The 12,141-nt window shown below is 49.9% G+C and overlaps 1 protein-coding gene across 2 annotated transcripts; it reads left to right on the top strand.

The window, feature by feature from the left end:
* Positions 1-223: 223 nt before the first annotated feature.
* ATXN1L (ataxin 1 like) lies at positions 224-11,290 on the top strand. Of its 2 annotated transcripts, none has more exons than XM_032613590.1 (3): positions 224-361; positions 2,220-2,287; positions 3,505-11,290. In XM_032613590.1, the coding sequence occupies exon 3, from the start codon at positions 3,622-3,624 to the stop codon at positions 5,686-5,688; it is 2,067 nt and encodes a 688-aa protein (XP_032469481.1). In that variant the 5' UTR covers positions 224-361; positions 2,220-2,287; positions 3,505-3,621; the 3' UTR covers positions 5,689-11,290. The 2 variants fall into 2 exon arrangements, with proteins under 2 accessions (XP_032469481.1, XP_032469482.1); XM_032613591.1 differs by having other exon boundaries at positions 3,502-11,290.
* The last annotated feature ends 851 nt before the right edge of the window (positions 11,291-12,141 follow it).

Here is a 12,141-nt window from a genome sequence, read left to right as displayed (position 1 = left end):
TGGAGTAGACAGATATCAGGGTCCTTGTGGGGTCAGGGTGAGGGGGCCGGGCCCAGTCCTATTTACGTGACCCGGCCCCAGGGAGAGGAGTTCGTTTTCCCACCAGAGGGGGGCGCTGGGGGCGACGGTCGGACAGCCTGCACAGTCCTCTCCCGGGTACTCCTGGGCGTCGCTCTCCGGCCCGGGGCCGTGACGCAATCTCCCCGCGCCGGGGGCGGTACGCGCTTGACACCATCTTCGGGCGCCCGTCTGGGGGGGCGTTGGGTGTGGGGCGGCTCCGGGGCCGGGGATGGCGGCGGCCGCCGTTGCGGCGGCTCCGGGACCAGCGGGAGGAGCCCAGGGAGCGCCGTGAGATGGGCCGGTGAGTGTCGCCGGGAATGGAGGACGCCGAGTCGGCCTCACTGGGGCCAAGCAGGCCTGGGCTCGGAGCTCTGGAGGAAGTGGCCCCCCAGAGCCCGTTGCCCCGCGGACCGAGGGAGCGAAAGAGGCCGCGCCTAGACCCCCGATCGCTTCTCACCGGCCCGGCCCAGAGAGAGGCCTCCGGTTCCTGCTCCCCCGCGACTGTGTCCTGGCGGGCCGGGGTGTCCGAGTCCTCGGGGCGGGAAGGGGCCCCCAAACAAGGAAGCAGCGCCTGCGGGGCCTCGCCCTTACCCCTCTGCTTGAAAGGTCGACCCCCCACTCTCTAAATGCAGAGTTTCCAATTTCGGGCCCTACCCCCTTTGGGGCAAGGATTGCGGGATCAAGGGAAGCCATAACCCCCGTCTCTTCTAAGCTCCTGTCTTTCTGGCGGGCGCACCTCTCGCCCTCAGCGAATTCGAGTCCGAGGCTGGGTTCACCCTCTTGATTCCGGGCTGTGCTGCCAGCGCTGGCAGCTCTCCGGAATGGTCCTCCTTTCCCGTTAGCTCGGTTGGGGTCACAAGCTGCGTCTTCCCCTGGAGAAATCCTCATTGAGCCTCTTCAGAGGCCGAAGTTTCAGATTCCGAAATGTGTTTTGCGTTGTGGGAACTTAGTGCACAGGCTTGGCTCTTTGTTATTCCTGCAGACCTTTTGCCTCTTTCAGTCCTTCTATTAGCCTGTGTTTGGCTAACCCCTCTGTGACCTAGAGGCAGGTTTTCTTTAATGCTTTAGTTGTGAGAAGCAAGTATCATTCTGAAATTGAAGTTGTGACCCCATTTTCAGTTGGGAATGAGAGAGAAATCTAACTGCTTTTCAGTCACTGGAACTGCTGGCAAAGAAGGGATGCAAGACTTGTGCCCACTGTGTAAATTTGTGTTTATGGAACCAAGAATTTGTCTTTCCACCTTGTTTTCCTATCTTGTCACTTTTTTCTTTTTGTACATCTGCACCTTGCTGATCTTAAGAGGGAAGTGTCTTCAGTTTGGTTTGAGGCGTGCAGTGTTCTTTAGGACTTGGACAGCGCAGTGGGTAGTAGTTTCTCTGACTACTGGTCAGTAGTACTTTCTCTGTTTTTAGAGATTAAGGCTCTGTTCTTCAGTGCTTAACGTTTCTGGCATGTGTAGATTCAGATATTGACAGTTTAGCATGAGTTTTGTTTCCCACTGGTAGGCTACATGAGGACAAAGGGAATGTTTTCAGTTACCGTCACACCTGATTCAGCACGTGGTACAAAGTTGTCACTTAGAAAATTTTACACACACATACACACACACACAGAGGAGCCTGTTTTTTTACCCTGGAAATCTGCTAATAAGGCTTCCCTTTGAGTGACTCCCCCTTGACCTCTTTTTCTGCCCCAGAAACATAAATAATTGTTCTTTTTCCTCTAGTGCCTCTTATCTCATTTAAATAACCTCCACATCTGTGTTTTCATCAGCCCTGAATAAAAGTGAAATCTGTGAGGCTGATTTTTCCTGCTTCCCTTTGTTCACATGGGGACAATGTTGAGTCTTCCACGTTTATTTGTACATTTACCTGAAATTGGGATTGGAAGTAAATTTAACCTTTGGGGAATAGGTACAGGTAGAGAACGAAGAATATGATGTTAAGGAAAACAATGAAGTTTGACACATGGAAATTTTTTTCCAGAGATGTTGTCCTACAAATTAGAATTTAATGTGTTGTTACCTCTGGAGAAGAGTAGGAGGCAGGGACTCCTGGACTTTAATGTCTTTGTGGTTTTGGAATTACCTTTCTTGATGATCCTGGGGAGGATCAGAGGCTAGGTTCCTGCTTACTCTATTCCTATTTCTGTCTCCTAGGCTCCCAAGCCAGTGGGGAGGACACTGCTTCTTATTACAGCTGCTCAGAAGCACCACTGGAAGCTCAGGTAATACAGGCGCTTTGGATACCTTGTTGTGGAAAAACATCTGGAATTCAGCAGTGGAAAAACAGAACAGAGTGTAATATCATAGAAATCTCATTTCAGATCCGAAGAACTGAAGCCTGATAGGAAGAAATAGGTGAAAAATTTCGTATGTGTTGAAATGTTCAGACCAGAAAGATACTTTATGAAAATGGACAAAAGCATGTGTGAAAGGTGATAGAGAAAGGGGAGAGAGAACTTTCTTATGAATCATATAGACCTGAGATAGCAATAAACAGGCATGTTTGGAGGAATAGAACCAGAATTTTAAGAAGTGGTGCCTAGAGCAGACCTACAATGGAAAAGGAGCCACTGGCAAAACAAAAAAGAAAGGGAATGCATGAAGAAGGCCAATTGAAGGTGGTCAATGGGAAGAAAAGAAGTCTTGCCAAACTAGGGAACACAAAATCTATGGGAGGTCAGAAGAGTTTTGTTGCCCTTTGGAGAGGAGAAATAAATAAACTGTAGAAAACACCAGTACAATCACCTCCCCATAGGGCCCAAGTTTGAATGTAGTATTTCATGGGGTGAAGAAGATACTTTCATAACATGTTTAGGGAACAACGTTTCTAAAAAAAAAACAAGACGTGCAGACCTCAGGACCTATTGACTGACCCCTGGGTCCTTGGGGTAGTGGTGATATGAGGCAAAGGAGGATGAGAGTTTAGGCAGGCCTGGGGTGGGGGGGATGGGGATAGGTGAGATAATAACACAAATTAGGCTGGGGAAAGGAAGCAAGGATGAGATCATATGTTCAGGAAAGAAGATAGCACGGTAGTGTTTGGTGGCAAAAGGAGAAAGTTAGGAAAAGGAACCAGCAGCAAAGACCACGTGTTCAAATCCCCCTTAAGGGAAAAGGCTTAGAATAGTCAAGGTCCCCATCAGAGGAACAGCTAATCATGAAGCTGTTGGTTTCCCTGGGGTTGTGGAGCCCACAGGTTATTTATGCATTGTTGAATGCTTGTCCTTGTACCTCTTTGTGGTTTCCGTGATTGTTTCTTTCATGTCCTAGGCTGGATGAGCGAGAAGGGTAGCATCTTTGTCTGCTCCTTTCTCATTCCTCTTTTTTTCCAGCAGTCCCCTTTGTTACATCTTCCTCCGTGGACACAGTTCCTGCTCTTTCCTTTGACTTGGTTTACCCCTAGGTTACTTTTCTTTGCCTCTGATTTGTTCCCTAGCAGATGTGGGCGCCCCAGCCAGCAGCAGAGAGGGGTGCAGGGGAGCCACAAAGAAGCCCCTTCTGATGCCCCAAGGAGCAAGCCGACCCCTTCCAGGCTTCAGGAACACCACAAAGCAATATGAAACCTGTTCATGAGAGGAGTCAGGAATGCCTTCCACCAAAGAAACGAGACCTCCCCGTGACCAGCGAGGATATGGGGAGAACTACCAGCTGCTCAACTAACCACACACCCTCCAGTGATGCCTCTGAATGGTCCCGAGGGGTGGTGGTGGCCGGGCAGAGCCAGGCAGGAGCCAGAGTCAGCCTGGGGGGTGATGGAGCTGAGGCCATCACTGGTCTGACGGTGGACCAGTATGGCATGCTGTATAAGGTGGCTGTGCCACCTGCCACCTTCTCCCCAACTGGCCTCCCGTCTGTGGTGAACATGAGCCCCTTGCCCCCCACATTTAATGTAGCGTCTTCACTGATTCAACATCCAGGAATCCACTATCCCCCAATCCACTATGCTCAGCTCCCGTCCACCTCTCTGCAGTTTATCGGGTCTCCTTATAGCCTTCCCTATGCTGTGCCACCTAATTTCCTACCGAGTCCCCTCCTTTCTCCTTCTGCCAACCTCGCCACCTCTCACCTTCCACACTTTGTGCCATATGCCTCACTCCTGGCAGAAGGAGCCACTCCTCCCCCCCAGGCTTCATCCCCGACCCGTTCATTCAACAAAGCCCCCTCTGCCACCTCCCCACCTGGGCAGTTGCCACATCACTCGAGTACTCAGCCACTGGACCTCGCTCCAGGCCGGATGCCCATTTATTATCAGATGTCCAGGCTGCCTGCTGGGTACACCATGCATGAAACCCCTCCAGCAGGTGCCAGCCCAGTTCTTACCCCTCAGGAGGGCCAGTCTGCTCTGGAAGCAGCCGCTGCCAATGGACAGAGACAACGAGAGCGAAATTTAGTGAGACGGGAAAGCGAAGCCCTCGACTCCCCCAACAGCAAGGGTGAGGGCCAGGGACTGGTGCCAGTGGTAGAATGTGTGGTGGATGGACAGTTGTTTTCAGGTTCTCAGACTGCGCGGGTAGAGGTGGCAGTGCCAGCACACCGAGGGACCCCAGACACCGACCTCGAGGTCCAGCGGGTGGTTGGTGCTTTAGCTTCTCAGGACTATCGTGTGGTGGCAGCTCAGAGGAAGGGTGAGCCCAGCCCCCTCAACCTGTCCCATCATAACCCCGACCATCAGGGTGAGGGGCGAGGGTCAGCCCGGAACGCAGCAGAGATGGCCGAGAAAAATCAGGCCCGAGGGTTCTACCCTCAATCCCATCAGGAGCCCCTGAAACATAGACCTTTACCCAAAGCAATGGTTGTAGCCAATGGCAACCTGGTGCCCACTGGAACTGACCCAGGCCTGCTACCCATGGGCTCGGAGATCCTGGTGGCGTCAAGTTTGGACATGCAGGCCAGAGCCGCCTTCCCAGACAAGGAGTCAACGCCACCCCCCTTTACCTCTTCCCACTTGCCCTCCCATTTCATGAAAGGCGCCATCATCCAGCTGGCTACAGGGGAGCTGAAGCGGGTGGAGGACCTCCAGACCCAGGATTTTGTGCGCAGTGCCGAAGTGAGCGGGGGGCTGAAGATTGACTCTAGCACAGTCGTGGACATTCAGGAGAGCCGGTGGCCTGGATTTGTCTTGCTGCATTTTGTGGTGGGTGAGCAGCAGAGCAAAGTGAGCATCGAGGTGCCCCCCGAGCACCCCTTCTTTGTATATGGCCAGGGTTGGTCCTCCTGCAGCCCTGGGCGGACTGCACAGCTCTTCTCTCTGCCCTGCCATCGGCTACAGGTGGGAGATGTCTGCATCTCTATCAGTTTACAGAGCTTGAACAGTCACTCAGTTTCTCAGTCCAGCTGTGCTCCCCCTGGCCAGCTGGCTCCTCCCCGAGAAAGGCCTGAGAGGACAGTCTTGGGACCCCGAGAGCAATGTGACAGTGATGGGAAAAGCCAGCCGTTAGGCGAGGGCTCCCGAATGGTAGAGCCCTTGCAGCCAGAGCCTGGTGCTCAGGCCTGCTGGCCAGCCCCGAGCTTCCAAAGATACGGCATGCAAGGGGAGGAGACACGGGCTGCGCTGCTCCGTCCCTCTTTCATTCCACAGGAGGTAAAGCTGTCCATTGAAGGGCGTTCCAATGCAGGAAAATGAACCTCTCCCAGACCTGGACTGGGATGCTACCCCAGAGCTGGGCCTCACCGTGAGCAAGCAGAGGATTTGCACATGCCGAGCAGGGGATGGCTCTCTTGGCAGTGAGGTTAGTGGGGAAGAGAAGGCGTGAAGGCAGCCTCCCAAGGCATGGTCTGTTGCCCATTACCCCATGGCATCTTTTCAGAACAGCCCCAGAGGGTGCTGTGATGGGGAGCAGCAGGCCCGGGCCAAGGAAGGAAGGGGGTGCACGCAGGATAAGAAACATTCCAAATATCAGGGCCTCCCTGTTCTTTCCTCCTCATCCCTAGCTCCTGCAAGGAGAGGGTCAGGCTTTGGGAGCAGGTGCAGAGGGAGGGAGCAAAGAAAGAGCCAAAAATGATGATCCACAGCTTATAGTAGCAGTTCAGCTATCTGAAGTTTTTTGTTTTTGTTTTTTTTTTCCTTTCTTTTTTGTGATGGGAGGGCAGGAGGCCCCATGCTTGGAAATAAGAGGGTTCCCACCCAGAACTCTTCTTTTGAGAGCTGTGCACTTTAAAGGGTAGTTTTGTTACAGATGTCTAAGGCTGGGTGTGCAGGGGACTCTGCTTGATCCTCTGCTTCAGCCCTTTCCCATCTCTCCCCATCATTCCTCCCACAAGGCTTCTAGCATTAGGAGAGAGAAGCCGCTCCAGGGTTCAGTGAAGTACTGCCTTGGCGGGGACCCAGTCACGGGACTTTGGGAGAAAGACCCGATGGCCAGACTGACCGGGCTGTAGGCAGGGCTTCTGGAAAGGTAGCTGACCTAACAAGGCTCCTCCTACTCAGCATGCCAGACCCACTTTGAAATTGTACTGAATCTCTAGTTGGTAATGGTGACTTTTGAAAGAACCAGTGGACCCTTTTCCCTAGGCCCCTACACCTGGTCCTCTGTCTGTCTATGTTGTGCCTAAGTGCCTGCACTGCCCCCACCCTTCCGCTGACCTAACCTGTCTGCATGGTGTCTTGACCTGGGCCTATTTGTAGCTGCACTGCCTTTCCCCTTCTGCAAAACTGGTTTTGTCCACTCTGACCAAGACCTCTAGTTCTTGGTGTGTAGGGGTCTCTCTGGTTTCCCTTTCAGTTCTATTCTCTATTTTTAAAAACTCAGAATCATGTCCTCTCCTCTTCTGCAGCTGAACCAGTTGGTGGAGAAACGAATGGAACTATGCCCCGGGTTGGGACCAGTACAGCTGGCTGGGCAGTGCCCATCCTTGCGCTTTTACAGAGTCCCTCCCATCTTACTCCACTCCTCCCAGCATTCAGGCTTCTCCAGGCTGTCTCCTCCCATAGCCAGCTCTAAGGTTTTGGGATACCCTTTTTTTTTAAATTTTGGCCACACCATGTGGCATGTGGGATCGTAGTTCCCCGACCAGGGACTGAACCTGGGCCCTCAGCAGTGAAAGCGCAGAGTCCTAACCACTGGACTGCCAGGGAATTCCCTAGAATAGTCTTGATAATGTTTCAATACCTGAAAAGTCTCCTAGATTCCATTTCATGGTGGAGAGTATTCCTCTGCAAAGAGTATTTTCAATCTTAGTTGCATTTGCCCCCTGTATCTTAAGCCCACTTTTTCTTCACGACTTTCAGCATCACCTCGGACTGTGGGATTCCAGTGGGTGTTGAGAATTAGGCTTCCCCCCTCAGCTTTCAGGTGGGTGGGTGGGTTTTTTGTTTGTTTTTTTGGGGGTCTTTAGACTCTTGAACAACTCAGGGTATTGTCCACTCAGCTCTCTTATGAGGCTTCTCCTGGGGTATGACCCTGGCATTTCCTTTCAAGATGGACTGGCCAAGGCCTAGCCTGTTGTCAGGAGTCCCAAACCTCTGAGGTCTGATCTCTGCTCTGTCAGAGATTTTAGACAAGCCTTGTGACCTCTCGCTCTTTCACTTCCTCCCCAGCTGCCAAATGGGGATAAATAATCTTACCTACCTCCTAGGGGGAGGGGGAGTTCTGAGAATGGAGTCCTTCTTAGTGTTCAGGTGCTAAAGGTTGTTCTCCTGGGGGAACAAAGTGACTGAGACTGGCTTGTTCGCTGCAAGCCCTACACTCCACTGTTTCATTCCTTGAGAGCAGTTACCTGGTCAGTCAGCTTTTGGAGGCCCGTCCAGAGGAAGCTGCTGACCTGACCACAAGTATGTAAGTCTCCAGTTCACCTCAGAACCAAATACCAACCGTGTCTGGTGAACACTCAACCTTGTACACATTTGGGATCATGTCTTTTCCCTTCTCTGTCCCCTTATCTCTCTGAATGCTGCTTTGTCTGGCTTGTTTCCCACAGTTGGGGGCCTGTGGGGCTGAGTCTTGAGGAATCCTCTCAGAGGACGGCCCTCGGAGAAGGCCTTGTTTCTGGCTGTTCCATGAGCAACTCATTCCTAGTTTCTCATGCACGGGTTTCTCAGAAACATCCTTCCTCATTAGGAAGGCTCATCAACTGAATATAGCGACCGGCACACAGTGGACACTAAAGAAATATCCACCAAGGGCACCCACCGAGCTTCCTCCTTATGGGAACAAACCTGTATCTAACCAGATACAGGCCAAGTAGTTTAAATACAAGAAACCCTCACTGCCCAGCCTGGTAACTTCCCCTTAATCCTGGAAAGAGAAAATCTTGTGCACCTTGGCGAGTTGGGCCCTGAACTTTCTGCTGCTGTTCCTCTTCTGTCTCTTGCTGGTGGAGCAGCACCAGCACTTCCTGTAATACTGTGCCATGCGTATGTAATATATTAATACTTGACTTTGTTGTGCTGCAGAGGTGTCTTCTCCCAGGGGAAGAAGCTGTGCTCTAAATCTTGGTCAGAGCTGAGGTATTCCCCTTACCTTTTCCCTCTGTTTCAGTCTTTTCTTCCAGGCATGAGGAATGAGAGTAACCTATGGTGTGTCCATTCTTCCTTTTAAAGATTTCGTAAGTGTTATTATAAGAGGTGTAAGAGCAGTTTTGAGACAGCATTTTGGAGGGAAGCTGTCAGCTTTTGGGGGAATGGGCAGTTAAAGAAGGCCAATGTCATTAGTAGGACAGTCCCAGAGCTTAGGGGTAGAAAGGAAGATGGCTAACTCTGGCATTAAATAGAAATGCCTATACCAGTTTGGGAGTAGGGGAACCAGGTGAAGGACGGTAATACATCCGTCTTGGATCATCATTCCTATCAAGATTAGTGTACACAGAGGAGGGGGAGTGGCATGGGGGAAGGGGAGACTGGGAGGTCAGAGCTGAGCACTCGTACCCAAGGGGGAGGGACCCCAGTAGATCTGGACTGACCCTTCTACACTCTTGGTCCCAGGTGGTCTGTGCTGCTTTGCCACTGCTGCTGTCTATTCACTGTCCTGCTTGCTGCCCTTTATAGCTCTCTGTCTTTCTGTGTCTTTGGCCATATAGGTGAAATCCAGGCATCCTGTCCATCCTTACATGTGCAAGGGTTACTTTATAACAAAGTCATCTTGAGTAGGGATAGTATGAAATGCTGCTGGTGGGCTGGTGAATCCAAAGGGATATGGCTTCAGTGCTTGTTGGGAGCCCTTTGGCTCCAAATATCTGACTCTCTTGAGGGAGAGACAAGCAGGTCCTATAAGTGGGTGTTTTCTTTGTATTAACTGCTTTCCTTTATGATACCTTGTGTCCTGTTTTAAAAATTAAATGATGGGGAACCAGATTAGGGCCTGTGTCAGCATCCCAGGGAGGTTCATCTGGCTCCAGTTAAATGGATTCTGGGGTTGGGGGAGCGTTTGAAGTTTGAAATAGACCCTCAGGTGGGGTTTAGTTTTATTTTTACCACTGGGCGCCATAGAAGATGCACAGGGTGGTGGTATGATTTAAACCTGCAACAAGCAGGCATGTTGAAGAGTTGAGTGATCACACTGGAGAAAAAGGGTGGACGTGGGTTCACTGGGCAAGGGCTTGGGTCCATTGGAGTAAAGATAACCAGGTTGGTTGAATTGGCCATGGGAGATTAAGTCACAGTCTTAAAAACAAAGCAAATAGGGCAGAGGCCAAGTTTTAGGGAGACTTCTTGGCCTCCTAGGGCTGTTTACTAAACCACACTGAAGCTACAATACTTTCCAGATGGGAAAAAGTGTACACTACAGTTGAAGAGCTGAACCGTGTTAGGTTGGATGTTGACCAGGAACCTGTTAGCCCTTTGCCGGGAAGCCTTCACCCTCCAGCATCCCTGGGAGAGGGAAGTCCTCCCACATTATGCAATAATAAAATAAGCATCTGGGTCCTTGCAGCTGTCAGTTGCTCTTTCAACTCTAGGATCCATCTTTGGGCCAGAATCCTGGTCTGGGCCTAGGATGACACTGGCCCTTGAGATGCTAGAGTTGACTGCACTCTCTCCTTACCTGCAGACTATGCACAGTGCCTGGGGCGGAAGGAGGAGAGGTGGTGCGGTTTACCCTGCTGAGCCTCCCCAGCAGGAACAGTAGTAATAAATGCACTTTTCACACTAAGGTTTCTTTATTCGTTCTCCTGTTAAGCCTAGATCCTCCCCTGGTAGACTGCAAATTCAAAGTCTGTGTGACCCCCAAGCCATTCTGCTGCAAATGCCCAGCAGTGAAGATGGCCTCAAACTGGGTTCCTGTCTACAGTGTGTGTGGCGGCAGCCCATGTGCCTTTACCTATTGTCAAACTTTCAAGCATTTATTTCTGTCTTTATGACTGTCATGGGGACTGAGGTTCTTCAGAGAGAGAGAGCGAGCGAGCGCGAGTGTGAACAAGCTGATGACACAGTGGTTTTACACCCACTCCCCAGACAGGGAGTATGCACATAGTTGTGAGCTGTGAGTGGTTAGTGCATTGCTGATGTTGCTGAAGGCAGGGTTCATCCCTCATTTGCGTGACACTCGCATTCAGGAGAAGCTTGTGTTGGGGAAGAGACTCGTGGCAAACTTGAAGTATTAAAAATAAGGCTGTCCCCTACAACCTTCCTAGTCACACACAGGATCCCTGTAGCCAAAACAGTATATGTTCCAGCTGCAGAGAGCAGACTGCTCTCAGCTTGCACAGCACCTTAGGGGAGGGAAGAATATATGGATAGGGAATGGGGTGGAGAAAGGATGGTAATGTTGTCATCCAGGTGGCTTTAGGGTCCTCAGGAGTAGTAGAGAAGGATGGCACTGGGGAGGTCTGATGGATGGATCTGATTTGTGTAGGAGTTCCCTGTAGATAAATTACTGATCCCCCAACTACTATCCCCAGTATGTAATGGCTAAATTAATATGTAATCAACTGCATTGTATCTAAAGCCTTAGAACTAGTCAGGTGCTCCCCCCACCCGATACCATTTCTTACCCTCTAATCCTACCTGATCTTTAACAAAGCATTAATAATTCTAAGGATAATCTCTATTTTGTTGTGCTTTTTTGTAACTGTTTTAAATAAATCAATTTGTACTGTATATTTGTACTTTTGTGAGATCCTTTTTGCTGTTTTACCATTTTAAGTCTCTGTACTTGGCTACACACAGATTGTATTTTTATTGTTAATGCTCTTCTTATGGATACCTGCATTTAACTTGTGGACTATGTAAACACAATATATATCAATATCTATATATCTATATATCTATCTATATAAACTACTAGCTTTTCCTTTTGGTGTTTGCGCCTTCTTCGTATCCCAGCCTTAGATGGTGGCCATGGGGTGGGGGATAGAAGGCCTATGCGGCAGAGCTTGAAATAGAGAGCAAATGGTGCCCATCTTCATGTGGTGGGCTGGGGGCAGATTGCACGAGCTAGTCCTGAAGCATGGTCTGTGTGTTCTGTTGTGTGTGTTTCAGGGACCCAGAAATCTACCTGTAGACTCAGATACTGTTCTAGCACAATCAGTCACAAGGACCTGTAGATGCCCTCACTGCTGGCCTTTTCTCCAATTCTTTTCTCAGGAATACTGCCAGAAATTTCTGGAATAAGTCAGCTCCAGAACTTAGCTTGCCACTAGTAAGAGGTGAAGCACTCAGATACATGATAGTTACTCATACATTTATTGAGCACTTGCTACATGCCACAAAATAGCCTAGGTGCATTATATATTAATAACCATTTGTTGCTAGTACTATTATTTTCACTTTGTGGGTGGGGAAACCAAGAGGTTTAAGTAACTGACCCAAAGTTACACAGCTATTAATTAGCAGTACAGAATGTTAAATCCAGGCACCTAATTCCTGAGTTTGCATTAACTCACAGTTCGTTGTAAAAATTAAATGAGATAATCCATAAAAGTGCTCAGAACAATCTTTGACACATAATGAGTGCTCAACCATTTTGAAACATCCCAAGTAGGACTTCCATGTGGGCTCTGTGAGAAAAAGCCATTTGGCTCAGTTAAATATTTTCTTTTAAATGTCCAGTATTTTGTAATAAGCTTATTAATATTTTTGTATTTTTCAAGACAAATATTTCGGCCTGCCTGGTGGGAATTAACCCTGGTTTGGTGGGGGGTC

The sequence above is a fragment of the Phocoena sinus genome, chromosome 19, assembly GCF_008692025.1.
Source record: "Phocoena sinus isolate mPhoSin1 chromosome 19, mPhoSin1.pri, whole genome shotgun sequence".
In the NCBI taxonomy this organism is placed as follows: domain Eukaryota; kingdom Metazoa; phylum Chordata; class Mammalia; order Artiodactyla; family Phocoenidae; genus Phocoena; species Phocoena sinus.
This window is presented reverse-complemented; position numbering and strand designations above follow the sequence as displayed.

Coding starts and splice junctions, on each gene's coding strand:
- ATXN1L (XM_032613590.1), top strand. CDS start 3,622: ATGAAACCTGTTCATGAGAGGAGTCAGGAATGCCTTCCACCAAAGAAA.